This window comes from Stegodyphus dumicola, chromosome 5 (genome assembly GCF_044657685.1).
Source record: "Stegodyphus dumicola isolate Sdum_Otavi_A_Nest chromosome 5, ASM4465768v1".
Classification (NCBI taxonomy): Eukaryota; Metazoa; Arthropoda; class Arachnida; order Araneae; family Eresidae; genus Stegodyphus; species Stegodyphus dumicola.
Window position 1 is genome coordinate 211,029,198 of NC_140772.1, and position 22,564 is coordinate 211,051,761.

Consider the following 22,564-nt stretch of genomic DNA (forward strand, 5'->3'; position numbering starts at 1 on the left):
ACATGCGGATGAGGTGTCTGTCATACCGTACTGAAGTAATATTTCGGAGTTCACTGATAGATTTTGGACTTGCCCAGTTCTCTTCGGTTTCTCACGCTCATCACTGAGGAGGTATTGTGCCTCATAACAGCGGCGATTTCAAGATAGGAAAATCTTCCGCCCCACAGCTCAATCATTCTTTCAGTCCAAACGATCAAACATATTCATATTTTAAGTCCTTCTCTAAGAGGCATAGTGCTTCTTCAAAAACCTTTGCTATTGACAGACAACGAAATACTTCTTTTAACGTTGCCCTGCAGCGCTTTAGTTATACGACCATCACAAGAGTTTAGAGGTAGTTAACTCAATCCACTTTTGCACTATCGTTCTGAAGTTATATTCATTTACATAACAAAACCTGTTTAGCGTTTACTATAAATTTCACTTCCTTCATGGTATTACAGCTTTCACAAACAAGAGTGTAAATGACTGAAATACTTAGGCTGAACTAAAAAGTTTCAGTGAAGATACGGATTTCCTCGTTCAGAAACAGGTAACATTGCAGGAGCCCTGTATTTTTCCCTTTTCCAAATATGAAGACTTTGAATTTAATTACACATTTCAAACGTTTTTGAAACCTAAAATGAAGAATTTTGTGATTTACTCTTTTTAGTACTGCGTGACATTTTTCATTTCATTTTCTGAAAAAGACCCTCTTTTCGCGCAGTTTCCTTTTTGACGCTGAAAGTGGTCATAAATCACATGCCAGTCAATATAGGTAATATGCAGGACATTGCCACAGCAGTAACAAGCAGCCGAGCAATGCTTGGAGTAAAACTAGTGTTTTTTGAAAAAAATCTGATCTTTTCTTCCTTATGGCTCCATGTCAATAGCTTTTCATAACAATTATTGAATGTGTAATGTTGACATCCGTAACTTCAGAGGATAGTTTGACAGAATGTGTTTTGTCGGTCACTGATTTGTTATCACCTTGAAGTGGTTACATTACTGAAACTCTGAAGAAGCGCGGACAGATATTTCGTCATCATATGCATATTTAATGTTTGAATGTTTCGATACAGTTCTTCCGAAGAACAAAATAAAGCAGATTAAGCTTTTTCATTCGACAAAGCAGGTTAGACTCTTTCCAAAGCTGGCGTCACTTACTTACAGAAGTAGGAGAAATTCTTCTTACATGCTACGAAAAGCATGAAAATCAAACTACTTCCACTGATACTAAAGGCCATTATTGTGCAGTTGGAAGTTCAAACAGTTTTTCGCTTTCTCTCTATATAATATAAAGTAATAAAGCAGTTCAAAACCTAATTCATTTGAGAACTGAAAGCAACACAAGTGATGGCAATACGTAATGAAAATAAATTAAAATAAATAATGCATTTATAATTCAACCCATATTAATTTGGGAGTAAACCATATGCCAAAACCAAAAATAAAATAAGGAATTATATCTTTCTCTGCATTGTCATCAGGTGTTGATGCGTCATCAGGAGGGTTGGTGTTATTCATTATTTTTTATCTTTTTGTATATATTCATCTACTTCTTTCGTTGCATGCTGCCCCCCGAGAATGATGCAGCGAAAGAAGTGAATTTTTTTTTTTTTTTTTCATTTTTTGTTCTGACATGATTTGCCTCTTTCCTTGCAGTTTGCCACTTTATTTTTGGTTTTTAGGTTTTTGCATGTGGTTTATTCCAAACTGAATATGGAATAAATTATAAAAATATTATATATATTATATTTCATTATACATACATATATATATATATATATATATTCCATTTAACAAACATTCTCTATTTGTAAAAAGAAAATTTAAAGTTAATTAAATTTTAAATGAAATTGAATGACAAATAAATCATTAATATTGCTGCGAACTAATCTACAATATCATTTAAATTCTGCGAGCATATGTAAATCAAGAGCAAGTATCAAAATCTATGAATATATAATAAATGTATAATATATAATTTCAATGAATATTTAAATCCTAAAAATTTATAAAAAGGCATATGTGTGGGTGTCAGTTTTTGTGTATATATATATATATACAAGTATATATAGACTTAGAGCATTTAAAGTTAATATTAAATTGGAATAAAAGCAAGGCAATTCCTCAAGAATATGAATAATTGCAACCGTGTATTAGAGTTTTTACACAATATCGAAACAAATTAAAACAAGAATTCATATTAGAACCAACTCGAGAAATAATAATGCGAAAGAGAAAATGTACAAATTAAAAAATTAATCTCCTTTTACTAAAAACACCAGGTTAATATTTTCGAAAACGCGTTTCGTTCTCCTGTTCCATTTGAGATCAAAAACCGAAAAAAGTTCAATTAAATTTTCATTTAAGACATTATAATTCATATAAAACCGAAAAATTGAATGTCAAATGTACCAAAATTTTCCGTACAAAGAAAAGGAAAGAAGGAAATGTAATATTTTATCATGTCATGCAGAATACATGTGCTTTAAGTTGGTATTTAAAATTCGATATTCAGTGCGGAATTTCATTGTCTCATTACTACCACAGTTTTCACAGATTAAATGCATCAGATTTTTATATTAGAAATCATTCGATTGCCGCATTTTACTTTCTTTTGCTTAGGTAACAGTGAAAATTTATTTTTTAAGAAAACTGCTTTTATGATAATTTTAATTTAACAAAAAGTGAAATTTTGTAAATAAAAAAAAAAAAAAAAAAAAAAAAAAAGTATTTTCTGATTTAAGAGTTTAAGAGGGCATCAACAATGAGAAAGTCATAGTTAAAAAAATTTCAATAAGTATATTTTAAGATACTCCAAAGTAATGCGAACAAGACCAAGCTCATTTAATTTTGATAAGGATTTCAAAGAAAAAAATGCATTTCCTTACCTTTCCGCTTAACATCTCGTACCCACATATTCCTAAAGACCACCAATCTGCTGGAAATGAATATCCAGGGCCCAAGTCCAGAAGACATCGATAAACTTCAGGAGCTAAATGAGTAATCCTTTAATCAGATAACATTCTTTATTAATTTTACCACTGTATTTGAAATAACTAATTTGTTCTACACAAGTGCTGAATTTGGTATTAAACAACTCCAATGTAGTACTGATGGCCAAATAATCCGAAACTAATTTCATTTGTTCGTTCAAAACAGTAAAGAACAGGAGGAGTGTCTGCTTAAGGATAAACATGCCTTTATGCAAGCCTTTATAAGTCAGTCTCATATATGTCTTTTTAAGTAGATCTCATATTTACATTACGCATGGGGGAAAACGACTGAATTACCCTGTCATCCAAATACATAGGTTAATCAAAAAAAAAAAAAAAAAAAAAAAAGCAGAAGCAGAAGCATTTGAAAGGTAATAATTGTGGAGCGAATATTTCCACCCAGGGTGGTTGACAGATGGCGCTAGTTGTCCTACAACGGTTCTACGAGTATCAGTACGTAGTTTAAGTAGCATCAGTACGCAGACATTTAAGAGCGACAGTAATGTCTAGAAAAGTGGTCTCGCATAGAGGTGCGAGCCGTAATTCGACTCTTATGGGCCAAGAATGTGGCCGCATCCGAAATTCACAGACAAATCGTTGAGGTATACTAGGACAAAGCAATAAGTAGACAACAGGTAGCGAAATTGTGTCGTTCTTATCAAGCGGGCAGGGAGCATGTGGAAAACCTCAATATGGAAGCGAGCGGCCGTCCAAGTTCTTCAAGGACGGATATCAACACGGCACGTGTTGAAGAAATCATCCAAAGGGATCGACGAGCAACCGTGCGTGAGACTGCCTCAGAGTTGGACCTGAGTTATGGTAACGTTCAGCGTATCGTAACCAATGAGTTGCGATATTCCAAAGTTTGTGCCCGCTGGGTTCCACGTGCGTTGTCCGCGGAGCACAAGGCCACTCGAATGATGTGCAGCCTCACATTTCTTCAGCGATACCATTCAGACGGCCAACACTTCATTGGTCGCATCGTTACCGTGATGAAACATGGCTTCGTCACTTCACCCCCACATCCAAAAGAGCCACGATGGAGTGGAAACACGCTGGATCACCGACGAGGAAGAAGTTTAAGGTCACACCCTCTGCCGGTAAAGTGCTGGCAACTGTTTTCTGGGATACGACTGGTGTTATCCTAATCGAGTATTTGGAGCGTGGCCATACCATTAAGGCCAATCGTTATTGTGCGACCTTAACGAAATTGCGTAAAGCCATCCGACGCAAACGGCCTGGATTACTGAGCAAAGGCGTCATTCTTCTGCATGACAAGCCAGGCCCTATACAGCTCGCCAGACTCAGGAATTGCTGCAAAGGTTCAAGTGGGAGGTCTGGAATCACCCCCCCCATACAGCCCCGATTTGGCTCCAAGTGACTATTTCATTTTTCCGGCGTTGAAGCGATACTTATCTGGAACACGGTTCACCTCAGACGATGCAGTGAAAACAGCTGCAGAGAAATGGCTCAGTGAGCAGGGCCCTGATTACTACCAAGACGGGATAAACAAGTTGGTCGAACGTTCTGACAAATGCCTAAACAGGTTTGGCGACTATGTGGAATAGTAAAGGCGAGATGTGTCTCTTGATTTCCATTTGTATCTTGTTTCAATTGTTAATAAATACTTTTTCATTTGCCTTGTAAATATTTTTTTGGGGATCATCCCTTGTAGTTCAGCAGGATTTGAACTCGGATCGAACAACCAGTGGCAAAATAAATAATTCGATGGAATAGGAACTGATATAGTGTAGACGAATCCAAACATATGATTCTCAAATATCACGTAGGATAATATGAAAAGTAATACTTGATCTTAGACGCTGAAAGAATATTTTGTACTGAGCTTTTATTTTAATGCTTTTAAAACTGTCTGATCTGATAACTCAACTCTGGAATCTATCTGAAGTCCGCGATATAGAATACTTATTTAGGAAGGATGAATAAGGTAAGATACAAATCAAGATATGTATTTACTTTAGATACTGGTTTGTTATCCTTACAGTTCATTGAATTTTGTTACTGACCTCTATCATTGGTATAGAGTTTTCATAAAAAGCAATAGTTGTTTGTACGTATTCCCGGTAATTTAATCCACCGCAAAAGAGTCCAATATAGTGCTGTTTGTGACGACAACTAATCGAAAATCTTAGCAATTTTTTTAATTGGTGTCAAATAGACAATCATTAAGGAAGATTAAGAGAATAGTTATGATTTTGTTTTCTGGATTGACGATATCTAATCTAGAATTGTCGAAATTTCACGAAAATTTGCCCGCCTTAATAAATTACTTCAATAAGTAGTGCATCATTCTTGCATGTAGCTTCTCGTTGATCCATATGAAAAACAGTTTTTCAACGTTTTCGAAAATACGTGGCCGTTGCGTATAAATTCTTGACACACCCTTTTGAAATATCCATTTCCTTAATTTTACGCTTGTTTCTGAGAATAGTGCAAATCTTTGATGTGGACTGATTATATGTGCGTGTTAGGCCAGTCACGCTCATGCCTTGTTCTCGTTTGTCGTTCGCTTTTTAGGGTGATTTTTTTTTTTTTTTTTTTTCTAATCCCTGTCGTCTTGCGGCATTTTCTTTGGGGACAAACGCGTAAGTTTGCTTAAACTCTGAATACAATTTTCACAAGCGACAGTAAGTAGCTAGTTGAAAGAGCGCGAAACACAGACTAATATCTTCGACCGTGGTAAAATGCAATCTTGGTTATCATTCTGCCAAAACACATAGGCTCGTCCAAAAGGGGTGTTAACTACGTGCCGTAATACATGCTCCAACAATTTGCCCACGTTCGAAGTCTGTTAATTCGGACATAATGCAATGACAACCTCACATAACAGTACTCCGACAACAACTGAACTGTTTAGCACATTTACGAAGTTGTATAGGTGGCGTCAGTAGTCAAAAATGCCAGCGCCACCTACATATTTCATTAAAATCAATTTTTCTTTTCAAACATGCATTTGACAAGGTGTTTCCATATTTTTGTCCATCCACTGTATGAAGGAGTCGCATGAGAGTTCAATCTTCGCCGTAAAGAGGGAATTTATTATCGAATTTATTATATATTATATATTTATATAGGGAATTTATTATATATTATTTTATTAATAGTTAAATTTTGAGTTAAATTTCCTTTCCTACCGATTCTTAACTTCAACTTACCACTTCCGGTTAGAAAGTAGTTCTACAATCACGTCTGAATACATAATGAGGAAGAGCGGTATTTAACCGCGAAGTTCTTCGGTCTTAGTGAGAGAGATACTAGACATTCTGGATAGCAAGCGTCCGTCTTTTTAGGCTACTCTCTCGTAAACTATTATTACGCTTTAGGCCCCTTGATACGTACTTTATGATGAAGACGTACTTTAGGCCCCTTGATAGCTTCGCAGTCAATTAACGTTAAGGGACCAAGTCTGTTAGAATTTTGATAGCTTCGGCTATATCTCTTTAGTTAAGATCAGTTTAATTCTTAGTCTCTTAAGTTCAAGCCCGAGTATCGGCTTTATTGTACACTCCAAGACGGAGATTTGTTAAACTTTAGTTGGAATAATAAAGGGTTATTTTACCTTGCTATCTTGTTGTTTCCTGTCACACGAACTCAAGCGATTATTCGTTTATCAGTTCTTAAGATTCTTCACTTACAACAGTAACTTAGAATTACACAGTGAGGAACCCTACATACATTCCGGCTGTATTTTATGATTTTTCTGTGAAAAATTAGCAACGCCTTCGCCGGGAATCGAAACACGGACCTCTGGAATACCGGCCCAGTGTGCTGACCACTACACCACGAAGGCGCGCTAGGAAGGCGGGAGAAATATCTTATATACTCCCCCTTTTAAAGGGCGACTGGGGTTTTAGGGGACCCAGTCGCCAATTACTGGGTGTGAAGAGTCATCATCCACAACCCTTTTAATTCGGGCGCCACTTTTAGAGTCATTAGAGATTTTTTGGAAGCCGGAGAGATATGGTCACTTTACTTAACCTGTTCCGCCAAACTGAGTTAATGGCACTACAGGGTTAGGAAGTTATCCTATTCATTGCTAGCAATCTGACGGTTAGGCCGCCTTTCTACATTTTACTTTAATCTGTAGTTTCTTGGATATAATTATTTTCATTCACTTGCTTCATTATCTCTAAGATGCCCTTGTTGCAGTAATAGTCCGTGAACAGTCTATTCACAGGATATGTGATGTAGTCGGAAGGAAAGAACTGCTGTCGAAGGTGCTCTGTCAGAGGGCAGGAGAGCAGGTAATGAAGTGCGTCCGCGTCTTCCCCGCGAAAACCGCAAGAACAGTTGACGTCCCGTCTGAGGAAACGTCTGTAATACGCTGGGAATTTCCCGTGGTTGGTACAGGCTTGGAGGAAGAGTCGGTTGCATTTCAGCCTCTTGAGAGAAGGTATTGGGAAGATGTTGTAAGTAAATCTTCCTGTCTCTTCTTCCTGCCATCGTGATGCCCATGTCTCTTGAAATGCTGTCTTGAGGAGCCTTTTTGCAACTTCTGCGGAAAGCGGAACTTCCTTGTCAATTTCTGGTTTGAGAGCTGCAGTCTTAGCTAGTTCATCCGCTCGTTCGTTGCCTTTCTGCCCGGTATGTCCTTTTATCCAGTTGATCTTTAAAGGTATGGAAGAGCCTAACGTCAAGAAGATCTCTCTAAGTGCTGCCGTGTGCGGATGTTTTGGAGGAAAGGAATTCAGCGCATTCAGAACGCTCATGCTATCTGTGAAGAATGAAGTGTGAGCTGCTGGTTGTGTACCTAACCATAGTGCTGCTTCTTTGAGTGCTAGGGACTCGGCTTGGAAGACTGAAGCATGATCGCTTAGACGGAATTGTGCTTGATAAATTTCTTCATTGTTCGAAAAGACCGTGAACGCTGCCCCTACTCGTCCTGAAATTTTTGAACCGTCAGAAAAAATCTCTCTTTGTTGTCCTGAGGGTGGCGATTTGCACCAGGAAAGGATGGGTAGATCTCCTGGGTGTAAGTTAGGGGAATCTTGGAAGCTTTCTATGCTGGCATATGATAGATGTAAATCTTTTTTAGTGTGAAGGTCCTCTTTGTAATGTAGAAGTCGATAGATTGATCTTTCTAATTCTGCTTTTAGGTCGAGTGGGAGCGTGCCAGCTAAGACCTGAAGTGCTGCGGTTGATGTGGTGCTATACGCACTGGTGATTTTTAACAGGATTACTCGCTGTATTTGATGTAGTTTTTGGCATAATCTTGCTGTGCCATTCATCCAGACTGGGCAGCCGTAGAGGATCATGCGTTCAATTGCATTAAGGTATAGATGTTTTAACAGGCGCCCCTTTTGGCCCACTTGTCTGTGATTATCCTGTTTAGTTTATTGATGATTCGATGCGTCTTATCTCGGACTTCCGTAAGATGTGATACCCACGTGAGCTTCTTATCAAGCGTGAATCCGAGGTATTTAATGGTATTCTGGCGTCGCAATGGATGCCCTTCCCACTTTATGCGTGGTGGATTCGCGTCTATTTTTGAACTTTTTGGAAAGACTATCATCTGTGTCTTTTCAATACTGAAACACAGTTTGTTGTCTTGACTCCATTTTGCAAGCAATTTGAGTGCTGCGTCTGCTTTACGCTCTATTGTTGTCCTATTGCCTCCGTCTATTATGAGTATAATATCGTCGGCGTAAGCTTGTATCTTGGCATTGTCTCCAAAGTTGATGTTCAGCGCTGAGTCTGCAATTATGTTCCACAAGATGAGTCCGATATTAGAGCCCCTGTGGGGCTCCTTTGTGGTAATTCATCGTGATATTTAAGCCGTCTCTTTTGTAGGTCACTTGACGTTCTGTGAGGTAGCTTGCGATCAGTTGGTAAAGATTCTTTGGACATCGCAGGTCTTTTAGTTTTGTTTTGAGCGCTGACCACCATAGTTTATTGAATGCGGAAGCTACGTCAAGCGATATTATACACGTATGGAGGTTATTTTGTCTGTTATTTAAGATGATGTCTTGAACACAGTTGAGGGCGTCGGTGGTGCTCCGCCCTTTAGTAAACCCGAATTGGGCGGGGTTTAGTAGTTTGTTTTTGACCAGGTAATACGTTAATCTCTGCGTAAGCATCTTGTCAAGGACCTTGCCCCACGCTGAGAGTAAGCAGATAGGTCTGTAAGAACTGGGCATGGACTTTGGTTTTCCCTCTTTCTGGAACAATACTAGCTCTGCGTTTTTCCATTCCTTTGGAAAATAACCTAATTCAAGGCACTTGTTAAAGAGTGCTAGAATTTGTTTGTCGTCCGCGAGCCTAAGCTCTTCAATGGTTTCAATCGTGAGGCCATCCAGCCCAGGAGCTTTACCTCGGCGTGTTGAGTTTATCGTACGTTGCATTTCTTCGAGTGTGAACGGCTGATCGTCTTCCGAGTTTGGAATCTCGGTTGATTGGGAACGAATATCTGCATGGTATGTAGAGTCCTCGTTGGGGTCGTCTTCTGGAAAATGGAACCTCATGATTTCTCTAATTGTATCCTCAATTGTGCTCGTCATTGTGCCATCTTCTTTTTGAACTGAACCTATCTGTAATGGATCCATGCTCTTCCCTTTAGCTAGATCGAAGTATGTTCCGAACGGAGAGCTAACAGTGATTTTGTTCCATGTCATGTCCCATGCTTTTTTCTTTTCTTTATACATCTTTTGCCGGTACTGTGCACGTACCCTCTGGTAAAGCAGCCTGTTATGGGTCCTTTCCTCTCCAGTTGTTTTTTGGAATCTTTTCCTTGTTGCTCTGACCTTTTTCCTGAGAATAGTGAGATCTTTTGTCCACCATGGACAGGTGCGCGATCTTGGTTTCGAGTTATGTGAGAGAACTGTTCTTTGATAGATCTCGTGAAGACTAGTGGTAACTTCTCTTACATATTTATCAATTTCTTCGATAGTTGTCAGATTTCTAGGGTCTGCTAAAGATTTTGAGATATACCTTTTGAAACTTAGCCAGTCGGTATGTCGTACATTGATTTTCGATCTTCTCCATGTTGGGTAATGAATGCTGGAGACGTCAAAATAGATATTATTATGATCGCTATTGTTTGCTTCGTCCGTTACCTTCCAATTATCGATCCGGATTCTGTCTCTACTTATGATAAGTGTGAGGTCAATCCAGCTGTTACCACTTACTCCTGCGAAGGTTGGCGTATCCCCTATTTCATTGACTATCGATAGTCCAGTGCTGGCAATGAATTCGCATACTTTGAGGCCTCGTGTGTCCGTATTATGTGAGCCCCATAGGGGACTTTTGGCATTGAAATCTCCGGTAATTATTGTAGTCATGTTGTTATTGTCCTGCATAAACCTTTCTAGGGTTGTCAGGATTGGTGCAATATCTCGCGATGGAGGACAGTATACCGTGATTAGTATAAATCTTGAGTCACTGCCTATTGCAAGCGCTATAATCTCCGGAGAGCTTAAAAGTTCCAGAACTGGGAGATTTGAGTCCGCTATAATAACTGCAGTTATTGCGTCTGTTCGAGAGTAGAACTTCCTATATTTTGTGGGGAATCCGTACAGTTTGTTCTGTACTGTGTACGGTTCCTGGATACATGCTACTTTGAGTTTGTCGTTTTGTTCAAAATTTATCTTTAAGTTTTCTGTTGCACTCCTGGAGTGCTTAAGATTAATCTGGATTATTTGGATACTATCCATAATTTGTTCGTTGTTTTAATCTTTCGAGCTCTTTTAGGTAGCATGGGCATTTCTTATCTCGGCTATCATGTTGGGCATCGAGGCCTGTATTATATCGTTTATTCACCTTTGTGCAGTTGACACAGCTGACTGCTTTTTGGTCACAGTTGGTCTTCTCGTGGTGTGTGGAGCCACATCCGGCACAGACTTTATCTTTCTTGCAATATTTTGCTGAGTGGTTATACCCAAGGCATTTGACACATTGCGAAACCTTTATAAACTCCCTTACGTTATATCTTGACCATTGTATGTTCAACTTCTTCGTTTTCATAAGGATCTTGAAAGCTACTGGGTCTATAGATAGAACCCAGTGCTGTCCAAAGCGGGCCTTCATGGCGAACAGAATCTCTATTTCACTTTCTGCTAGGTCGGTGTTCTGTATTTTAATGAAGTTTACTATCTCGTCTTTATTAATGTTCTCGTTGACATTGTAGACTATTATTCTGGGGTTTCTTTTTTGTGGATGTTTCGTCTCCACTACGTCCTTCAGCTTCCGATTTTCATTTATGGCCTCTTCAAGTATTGCCAGTTCTTCCTTTTTCGTAACTTCTACTAGGAGCCCTCCTTTGTTGATTCTCTTTATATTCTTGACGCCTACTTTGAGTTTTCCTGGATCTATGTACTTCACCAGCTTCTCCTTTACCTCGTCGGATGTACTACCCTCAGTCTTAGGATAGACTAGTAATACATGCTCTGTCTCTTGCCGTGATCTTGATTGTGATCGTCTAGATCTAGAACTACTTCTGGATGGCCGTCGAGATCTTGCAACTTCTGCAAAAGACAGCTTTTGAGTGGCGACTATTCCTTAGATGTATGTCTCTATATTCTTAGTTTGTTCAATTTGTCCTTCCAAATTGGCAATTTTGTAACTCTGCTTCGAGACTATTCTTAACATATGGTCAAAGAAACCTCGTATCTTTTTGTTTGCTTTTGTGGAAATGTCGTCTCTATTTAAATATCCAATTAGATTAGTATAGCACTCTGAAGCCTCTTGATACTCTGTACTGGCATCTACCAAAGTTATATCAACGTCTAGCTGTCGTGTACTGCTCTGTTTCTGTGTCTTATCTATTATTGGAGCACTGGCCGACTGCGTCTCATTGTCGGGGCGTTGCCCCTTAGGCTCTTTATTTTTTGGACGAACCATCTCACTTTGTGTTTTAAATGGTTCCAAAATAATTTTTTAAGCAGAAATTTGAATTATCTGACGGAAATTAAACAAATCGACCAACTGGCAGAAAGATTTCAAAATTCGGTGCACCAAGGTTTTCGATATCACCTTCTCGGCGGGCAGACAGACTTCTTCAGATGGTGCACCAAATCCGTGGTGTCAACATATATCCGCCACACTAAGCCTAACGCTTACTCAGAATTACAAATGCATATAACATTTTTCATACATGTACCAAAATCACAATTTTCAAAAAATAGGTAGAGAAACAGATATAAAATCCTATTTTGTACTCAAAAGTTATTAGCACAGTATATAAAAGCCTTGAGAGACAATGCTTACTCAGGATATGCAAATGAGGGCGGCGGACAGCAACAATTTTAAAAGTCTTCCTATCCTCGGAGATTTCCCTTCTTCGCAGAGAAACACCACAAATATCGCAACCGGAACTAGTAATCCATGGAAGAATCACATTTTCACAAACACAAGTGGTATAATTACCAAGATTTTAGCACTTTTAACGGAGCACACAAAACCACAACCAATATGGCCGCTGACATGCGCAGATCTCTAAGCCGGAGAGATGAAAAATGAGCAACGCCTTCGCCGGGAATCGAACCACAGACCTCTGGAATACCGGCCCAGTGTGCAGAACCACTACACCACGAAGGCACGCTAGGAAGGTGGGAGAAATACCTTACAGTGTTTTCTAACTTTTTTTTTTTGGGTTCAGTTGCGGCTGTTGTTGTTTCTGGTTGCTCTAGCGCAGCTCATAAAAAGACGATAGGGCGACGTAAAGTCTACCAGGACGACCAGGCTACACCCCTCACATCACACCACATAAAAGAAATTTAAAACGCCTTTTGAATACACATTTTTCCTGAGGTACTTCTAAATTTTAAAGCTTAAAATGTATTATGAGACTACTTGGTCGCTTATGTGAAGCGATAAACATGCTGAAGTCGATTGCTGTAGTATTATTAACATTTTCAACAAATTCTGAATGTGATTTCGTGCTGGTACTAATTTGAAAGCATTCTTGCTGCGGGAAGATATCAAGGGCCGCGTGTGACGCATGAACTGAGTTGACATTGATACATCTATATGATGATGCTAACAATAGCATTAAAAGTTAAAAAAGGAAAATCTTGATCTAAGTAATATCTAGAGCTTCGTTTGCTAACGTTTAACGACTGATAAAATTGTATTCGGTATCCTTCTGAAAGATTTCGTTGTTTCATTCATTGTAAATGCGACAGGAATACGTAATTCTTGAGCATGCTGTCATACCTATTAATTAAACGTTGTAATCATGAGCAGTATTTCATACAAACAAAAGTTCTGAGTGGTTTTGAAGTCTAAAGATAGCCTGTGAGATAATTATAATGAATTGTGAAAGCCCTGGGGATATCTGTCCAGCTAATTTGCTCTATATTTTTCAACAACTGTAGAATAAGAAGTAGTAGATCTTTTGCATTATATGGCACAAAGCAAATTTCGCTTAATAGGTTTACAGTGTTTACTGACTCACCTATCAGTTTCTAAATGAGTAATATTTAATGTTTGCTCAATAAAACGTAACAGGTAAACTCAATCTCATCGCATTTCTGAGAAAGTAATGCTGACTGCTTACAGCAAATTTTTATATCGAGCATTATAACTTAAATAGGAACTTAACTTTAAATAAAAATAATAAACATATATCAACTGTATTTTAAATACACAGACCTCCATTTTCATAACCAACGAAACTTAGTAGTTGATTACGAGGAAAAAAACTGATGGGTTTGTTTTAGCTTTCAAAATGAAATGCTGTTAGTGTAATCAGTTACAACCTATATATGAGTTTATAAACTGCAGATTTTGTAAAGTGGCTTTTCGAAAAACTTACATATGTTAGCGATATGAGAAAATATTATTAATATTATATATATACTCAGAAATCATTACAATACTTCTGTTACTTTATTGAAATGGATATTTTACTGAACCATAGGGTTCCGTAGCCTGATAACACACTTGCACTAAAGGGAGAAAGCTTGAGATAGCAAACTTATATTTGACAGCTAAATTATGTATATTTTGCCTTTTAATTATTCTGTAGTGTTTTACTTTATTATTCTAATAGTTATTTTTATTTTAAGGCCAATCCTTTCCTGTGCGCTCACATTTTTTTACTTACATTTTCCTACCAGAAAAAATTTTTGTATTACGCTTTATGCAAATGAGGTAAGAACTGGTATATGTTCTATATGCTAGTTATCACCTCATATACTTAGCTAGTATATGTTCTATATACTAGTTCTAGTATAAGCTGAGGTCTAAGTTACTCCAGTAGGAGAGCGTGTCCTGCCTTTCGGCCACGTTGTTGCTACTAGTTAAAGCTCACTATTTTACGGATGTACTTATTATGTGCATGTTAGTTTACACCACTGACTCTTAGTTAAGGGTCAATTACGCGAGATTGATTCTGTGCAGCTTCAGCGGATTAAATCTATTTTAGTTAGTTTCCTGTTTTTTATTTTGAGTTAAAGCCCAATGGAGGCTTCTTGTATGCCAGAGAGGGGCCAACTGTTAATTTATTATTGAGTTAGAATAAAAAGGTATTTTAACCCTTCTCTGGAGTGTTTACTTTCGCAAAAATAACCCAGGGAATAGTCGCTATACAGTTCTTCAGTATTCTAGCTTTTAACGAAATTTATTTTAGCTAGGATATTACAATGCCTTTATCATTTCGTATTTTCCCATAAAATTCCATTTTAAATACTTGGAAAATTAAAAAATAACGCTGTATTATAAATCTCATTAGTTTTGTACAGTTTTTTTATTGCTTATTTATACAATAATAGCAGCTAAATTGTTTTTACTCTAGATGAGCATTTTCACAAAAAAAAAAAAAAAAAAAAAAAAAAAAAAAACTATGAGGTCAAGGTTATCAGACCTTCTTTATCATCTATAAAATTTAAGTAATAGTTGCATTTAATTCTTTTAACATTCATTAAAGAGTTTTAGTTTCGGTGTAGATTACAAGAGGTTATTTCTGAATTTTTCCTTCTGACATTTCATTATTTAAACATAAACTTCATGCATTACGCAAAACGCAAAGAATATATCGCAGGAAACTATATCTATCTGAATTAAAAATGTCAATTATGTACCACTTTGCCTATTTCAAGGAGTACGCAAACGAATATTTCAGTTTAAACATTTACAACAATCATATATTTACAAGCAACAGTTGTAAATAAACAGCTAATGTTTGTATGGCACAAAATTAGTATTTGCTTTTCGATAATTCTGAATCGGAAGAGTTGTAGGATTCTCCACTGTGTAATTCTAAGTTACAGTTAAAAGTGAAGAATCTTAAGAACTAGTAAGCAAATAATCGCTTGAGTTCGTGAGACAGTGAAAATAAACTTGGAAAGGGTTAAAAGACCCTTTATTATTCAAATAAGATTTAACAAAAACTCCGTCTGGGAGTTGTACCATGAAGCCGACACTCAGGCTTCAACTTAAGAGACTAAGAATTAAACTAAACTAATCTTAACTAAAGGAGATATAGCCGAAGCTATCAAAATTCTAAGAGAGTTGGATACTTAACGCTAATTGACTGCGAAGCTATCAAGGGCCTAAAGTACGGCCGAGCGTAATAATAGCTTGCGAGAGAGTAGCCTAAAAAGGCGGACACGTGCTAGCCAGAATATCTGGTATCTCTCTGACTAAGACAGTAGAACTTCGCGGTTAAATACCTCTCTTCCTCATTGAGACGTGATTCTAAAACTAGGTTCTGGCCGGAAGTGGTAAATTGAAATTAAGAAGCGATAAGAAACTAAGTTTAACTCAAAATTTACCTGTTAATAAAAATCCTTACAGAGTGAACGTTGAATTTTAAAATAAAGAATTTATATTATGCGAATATGAAGAAAGAGAATTAATGAAAAACTTCTAATGTTGTGTGTATTCTAAATAATGCTGACTCTCTAGATATTTTGATACCTTAACTTCTGACAGAAATAAAAACTGAGGAGTTTGTCCTCTTGAAAATGATAATGCAACACTATATTTAAGAACAAAGAATGTTTACAGTTATTAAATGTGTCGTAAATCTCTTTAAACAGTTGCTTAAAGCGAAAGTAGTTTTATTAATGCAATGAAACGGGCTAATAACAGAAATACCAGACATATTATTCACCATGTTAGGAAGCATAATTATTTTTAAAAGGCTTGAATTCATAACTTTTAATTTGATTTCGGTTTCTTACCTACATAGGGCTTCGTACCACACATGGACGTGGCCAGTTCACCATCTTTCAATTCGATAGCAATGTTGAAATCGATCAGACGAATGTGACCTAAAATCAAAAGAATTAATTAAAACAAGGATGTGAATGCTTATATTTAAAAACAGTTTCATTTTTCTTCCTGTGAGGAATTTGACGAAAATTTTCTTCTATTTCAGTCATTCAGCAGCTTCAATTTAAATTAAGAACGAAGGTCTCTATGTGTTTTAGTTATTGTGATTTTAATTCTAATTTTTATCGCTGGTATTTTGAACAGAGAGAGAAGTATTATTTAGAGTAACATCATTAATAAAGACTATAATTTTAAGTGAAATAAGTGTGTAACGAAGCTAAATATCTCAGAAAACCTGAATTCTGAGTGAAAATATTTGCATTCAATATTTGTTCCTGATATTAATAACTTTTACGCAAAATGTATCGGTTAGTTATGAAGCAATAACCCTGATTCGTTTTACTTACATTTTATTACATATTTTTGAGGAAATGTATAATGTTATTATGTACAAAATTGAGCGTATAGCAATCGCAATTCCAATTAGATAATACTAAAAACTAATAGTAATAATTTATGCTGAGTATAAATTAAATGCTGAGTATAAATTCAATTCGAATTTATGAATTCGAATTCTTTTAATAAGAAAGCAGTGAATTTTTTTTTTCAAGTAACCTATAAGAGAATAGAATTTTAAGAAGTACCCATAAGAAGATGGTAGTGAGGAAGGGGGAAAAATTATAGCCTAGGTTCCCAAGATGCTCAGTGAAACAGAGATTTTGTGCACTTTATAAACTTTTTTCAGATTTATTCCTTTAGCAAAAGTCTCTCACTTAACCATGTAACTGAATTATAACTATACTATACACCGTTTTAAAGAATATGTCTTCGGTTATATATATACTGTTTCATCGAATTTCTTTTTATTTTGTTTAGAATTCCATTTATGTATTATTCAAAATTTTCATTTTCAATACATTTGTTGCTGTACTGCTAAAATTCCGAGAACTAAAATCTCGACTCTCTTTCTATGTTTATTGTAACTTATATTCACAGTGTCATATATTTCATGTGTTGTTTCACTGCTATGTAGATGAATTAGTTATTTATGCTCAATTTGCTCGACAAAATATTTTAGTATTCTACATAATTTTTAAGCAAATTTATGATTTTGACCCTATTTTTTTTATAAATTTAGTTCTTTTTGCATTTTCAGGCTACCCATTGCAACCTGTAGAGTTGGCATTAAGGAAGGCACAAATTTTTATGGTTAATTTTCTGGTTTTCTGAAATTAATTTCTCATTGTTACGGATTTTGTATTTAGATAGCTATTTTTGGTAGAATTGTAATTAAAATTGTTTTATTCACCCCTGTAATGCAGCGCGTGACGAGTTTTGAGAGAAAGCTACGCCGAAAAAGTAAAAATACAGGAGCATGCGCTATTAATAAATATATATCTCTTAATTTATATTTAAATTGAATAAATGCAATTGTGTGTTAGCTGTAAAAGTAATTCTAATCTTTTGCTTTCCAGAAACCCTGAGAAATTACGAGAAGTTTCTCATGAATTGATTAAAAAGCTTATAAAAGCCGGATAAAAACATCTCAGTTCAGTTGCTTAGATAACGGATGTTATTAACTTTAACGAATTCACGGTGAGATCGGATTAGCTTTCTATGAGCTTTGAATTGTGTTCTATTTAACGGTTTAGTAGTTTAAAATATAACTACTGTGTGATATTGTGATAGTGTACGAATATCTATCAGGAAAAATTTCAGCATTTTGTTTTATTTCTTGTGAAAGAATAAATTTTATTAACTTTTCATCAGACTTGTGCATTCAAGCTGTTACGTACCCGTACGCACGCAACATTACTTATAATTTGTTTTATTATCATCTCAGAATCAAGCTGAATCATTTATTTCTTTTGTTGCATCCACCCGCTAACGATAATGCAGCGAAAGATGTAAATAGCCGTTCTTCTTTGATTGTATGCTTTTCTCGGTTTACACTTTTGTGCACCTTTTCGTTCAATTAAACACTTCTTCTCGGTTTTATTTTGACTAGTTTGCTCCGAGTTGAATATGGAATGGATTTAAATGTTTTATTTTTATTTTGCAGTATTACCGAAAGTTGTAGTTACAACTATCAACGCATGATTCGATAAGGTTCTTAAACTGCTTTTTAATTTAAATTTATACATTATATATAACATTTTCGAAATTCCAAATTCGGGCTTCCAGGTGCCCATATTTGGGTGGAGGACTACGTTTTTCAAAATTTGATAGCTCAAGGTATCGTTGTTTTTTCACATTGCGAGAAACATATGCACGTTCATTCGGATTCTTCATTATCTAATTTCTTCAAATACAATACAAGGTGATATTATTTGGTGGCAACAATTTGAAAAGTGAAACGGGCATTTATAGTGAACCGACTCAAAATGCTGGTTAATAGCCGAGACTAATAGCCCTTCTGGGCTAACGCGCCTGTGGGTTAATAATTAAGAAGCACATTCAAGAGATTTTAAAAAATGATATTATAATTCCAATATATAGCCCATACGCTAGCCCGATAGTTCTATGCAGAACGAAAAATAATCTCCCACCAACGGACCATAAAGCATGGAGTTTTGAAAATGATTATCGAAAATTAAGTAGTATAACTAAATATCTCGCCTATCCATTTCCCATAATTGAAGAAATAATTAGAAAGATTTAGTGAATGAAATACATATCCACGCTAGATCTCAGCTCTAAGTATTTCCAAATATGTCTGAAACCAGAAGATGTGCCCAAACCCGGGTTATTACCAAATCAGACGTTTATCCTCAGAATGCCGTTTGGCTTCCTCAGAGCATCCGCCACGTTTCAAAGGGCAATGGACATTATACTAAGATCTGTCCTCGGTAAAAGCACATTCATTTTTCCAGGTGATATTATTGCTGGCAGAAAAATAATAGATGGACATATTTGAGATTTATACGAAATATTTTCGCTTCTGCAAGAAGCAGAGTTAAAAATAAATGTGGCCAAATACAAATTTGGAGCCAAAGAAGTTCGTTACTTGGGCCATAAGATAAAGTAATGAATCAAGACCAAAGTTTGTAAAATAATTGCAATAAGGAATTACCATCTACCAAATGCAGCAAAGAAGTTAGCCTCATTTTTGAGTTTGTGTTCCTATTATAAACTTTTATCACATATTTTGTACAGATAGCAGAACCGTTATTAAAGTTTAAAAGAATCAAGTTTTATCAGGTTTTCCGAAGCAAAAATAGAGTTTGAAAGACTGCAAACAGTTAATCCAAGAGCTTGTAATAACATTCCCTAACGGACATTGGAAATCACTGCAGATGCATCGAATTTTGCCGTAGAAGCCGTGCTTATGCAAGACGGACAGCCAGGTCCATATTTTAGTCAGAAGCTTAATCCAACTCAAGGGAATTATACGGCTGCAGAGAGGGAAAAGTTAACAGTTCTTTTGGTTCAGAAATTTCGAGTGTATCTTGGAAAATCACCTCTAAAAATTTATATACATCATATGCTGCCGTGGTTCGTTTGTGTTCCGGAAAGAATTTAGCACCAAGATTCATCAGATTGGCTCATAAGCTACAGGAATACAACTTAATATTTAAGTATACTTCCTGAAAAGAAAACTTGGTAGCGGGTGCTCTATCGATAATTAAATTAGGTGAGGAGGGGAATGAACTCAAATGTGCTATGTTAACTTCAAAAATTGTGAAATATCGCGGAGCAATTATTTCTGAATTACAAACAGACCCAGAATTAAAAAAGATTTGTGCTTACGTAGAGCAATCTGAACACGAGGATGTAACGGCTATGAGAAACAGAGCTTCAAATTGCGAAACTATTCACAATCTTTTGTTTTACTTCAGAGTAACAAACGAAGAAACGAATTCAGACCGGTTATTCCATGAAGTTTGAAATTAAATGTTTTCCAGGAATTACATGATGCGCCAATCTCATGGCATCTTGTGATAAGAGAAACGGTGCAACGAGTTCGAGAAGCTGTCTATTTTCCAAAACTACAAAAATTTGTTAGTAAGTACTGCAAGTCCTGTAATATTTGCCAGTTAGGTAACGATGCTAATTATAACCCGCCAAGGTGTCTAAGTAGTATTAAAGTTACTTTTCTTAAAGAATTAATAGGAATTTATTAGACCCATACCCACTTAGTGAAAATAACAAAAATAAATGTTTGCCCGTAATCGTGGATCATTTTTCGAAGTAAGTAGAAATAGTTAGTTCCCCTGAAAAGAGCTTCCGCTAAAATTGATGCCTATTTTTTTCCTTAAATAATATGATATTAAAATTTGGGACTCCATAAAAGTTAATATCACAGAATGGTAAACAGACTTTTAGTCAAACTTTGAGGATTTATGTACAGGACTTGACATGTAGCATTTCAGAATGTTCCTTATAGGCTGCAATATAATATTGCAGAACGGAGGAATTGTTAAAATCATTTTCAGGTCTGCAAAAAATTATCATAAGCTCTGGGATCAACGAACCTTCCATTTGCCTTGAGAGCGGTTAAGCATGGCACTCGGGAGGATGCCAGCTGAATTTTTTTTGGCAGAAAATTAATTATACCTTTTGAGAAAAAGAAGCCTAAAGAAAGAAGTCTTTGTTCAAAAGAAGGCTGAGGAATTTAAGATAGCAGACATCCAAACGCTAGCCAATGAAGCTCTCAGAGTGTCCGGTATGGCTAGAGAAAAACAAAATTTTTAATCTGAAATAAGAGGCGAGAAGTTGACAATTCTTGAAAATTAAGCTCTTTCATGTAGCCCTTAAGATAAAATGGAGAAGTTTGGCAATAAATTTTGAAGTTGCATTTATGATTGAGCAAATAAGGGGCACTGGTAGTTTGGTTAAAAACTCCAAGTGGAAAAAAGTTAAAAGCAAACGTGGATTAATTAAAATGCTATTACGAACGCGCTGATATGCCTCTTCTTAGAGATGTTTTACAGTACCACCTAATCTGAATAATGAAGGATCATCGAGAAATACGGCGAATTTTCCATCAACTTCAGGAATGCATGTCCCGGGAAGAAAATAAAAGGAGGTCAGGAAGGGCGAAAGAGAAAAGAAAAGATCAAAAAGCGACCAAAGATATTAAAATGGTAATGCAAATCATTTCCTTAGGATTGAAATTTAACCATCTTAAATTATTATTAAATGTCACTATACTTAACTATATTGAACAAACACTTTTGATAGCATTCAATTTATATGAAATTTCTTGCGAAAGGAGATAAAATTCTTACCATGTTCGTCGAGCAATAAGTTTTCTGGCTTGATATCTCTAGAAATAAAGAAAAAAAATAATAAGAGTTCTTCCATTTATCCCTGAGATAATCGTAGCACAGTGTAATTTTAGTTAAAAAAAATCCTAGATGACGATATTTTAACAGCAATACTTTGCAATTTAAATTTTTTCTACTAAGTTAGGAGTAATTACTGCATTAGGTGAAATGTTTAAAATAATATAAACTGCTATATGATAAAAGGATGTTTCAATTAGATACATCTTCGTACCAAATTCCGGTACGATAACCTAATATATTTACGAAAGGTACAGTATGTTGGTACTTGGTATGTTATGAGCTTTGAGTAGTATAAACGCCAAAACACGAACGCTGGTAACTGCACAGAAGCAAGGGAGCGTTCTCCAATTTCAGTCATTGATTTAAATACGGAAATCCTGAAAACGCTGATGGCAACTTTCTATATAGTTACCAAAATTTTTCATTAGTTTCTCTCTAAATTAATTTAGTAAGTAGTAGATAAAACAAGGCACTATTGCATACTGATTCTTTGCTTAAAGGTGTCAGGGTCTTATTTCCTTTCTAATTTTTTAAATTTTATCAAGAAGCTGAAACGTAACCTTTCAGCATTGTAATGAAAAAGCCGGATTTAACTTATATTTAAGACATTACAAATCCATCTCCACATTTAACAACTGGAATTAAGTGTCTGAATTTAAGATCTGCGTTTGGGTTCCTCCAAACGATGGGGAAAATGAACATTATAAAAGTATTAAATTTTCTGTTATTAATCCAAAGGGTCAATTTTCCCTGAAGGACTGTTATTTTCGTTTAGGCATTTTGCGTTGGTTTACTAAAAATGTCCGATGCATTTTTCAAATTGTTGCCACCAAATATTATCGCCCTGTATTATATTTAAAGATATTAAATTATGAAGAATCAGCATAAATGTATATATGTTTCTCGCATTGCGATAAAACAACGGTACCTAGAGCCATCCAGTTTTGAGTAACGTACGTTTCTACCTGAATATGGGCACCTGGAAACCCAAATTTGGTATTTGTTTTATTATCTATTTCATATTTTGTTAAACTTTAACGAATTTTTGATTAACAAACT

The 22,564-nt window shown here is 36.0% G+C and overlaps 1 protein-coding gene across 1 annotated transcript in view; it reads right to left on the reverse strand.

Moving 5' to 3' along the window:
* The window catches only part of LOC118197675 (serine/threonine-protein kinase 32B-like), a 79,471-nt gene that overhangs the window by 12,752 nt on the left and 44,155 nt on the right, over positions 1–22,564 (reverse strand). The window contains exons 6-8 of the mRNA XM_035369208.2: positions 21,446–21,483; positions 16,124–16,213; positions 2,877–2,980 (exon numbers count right to left, since the gene is read on the reverse strand). Of these exons, the coding sequence (XP_035225099.1) occupies positions 2,877–2,980; positions 16,124–16,213; positions 21,446–21,483 (232 nt within the window). The remainder of the gene's footprint in view (positions 1–2,876; positions 2,981–16,123; positions 16,214–21,445; positions 21,484–22,564) is intronic.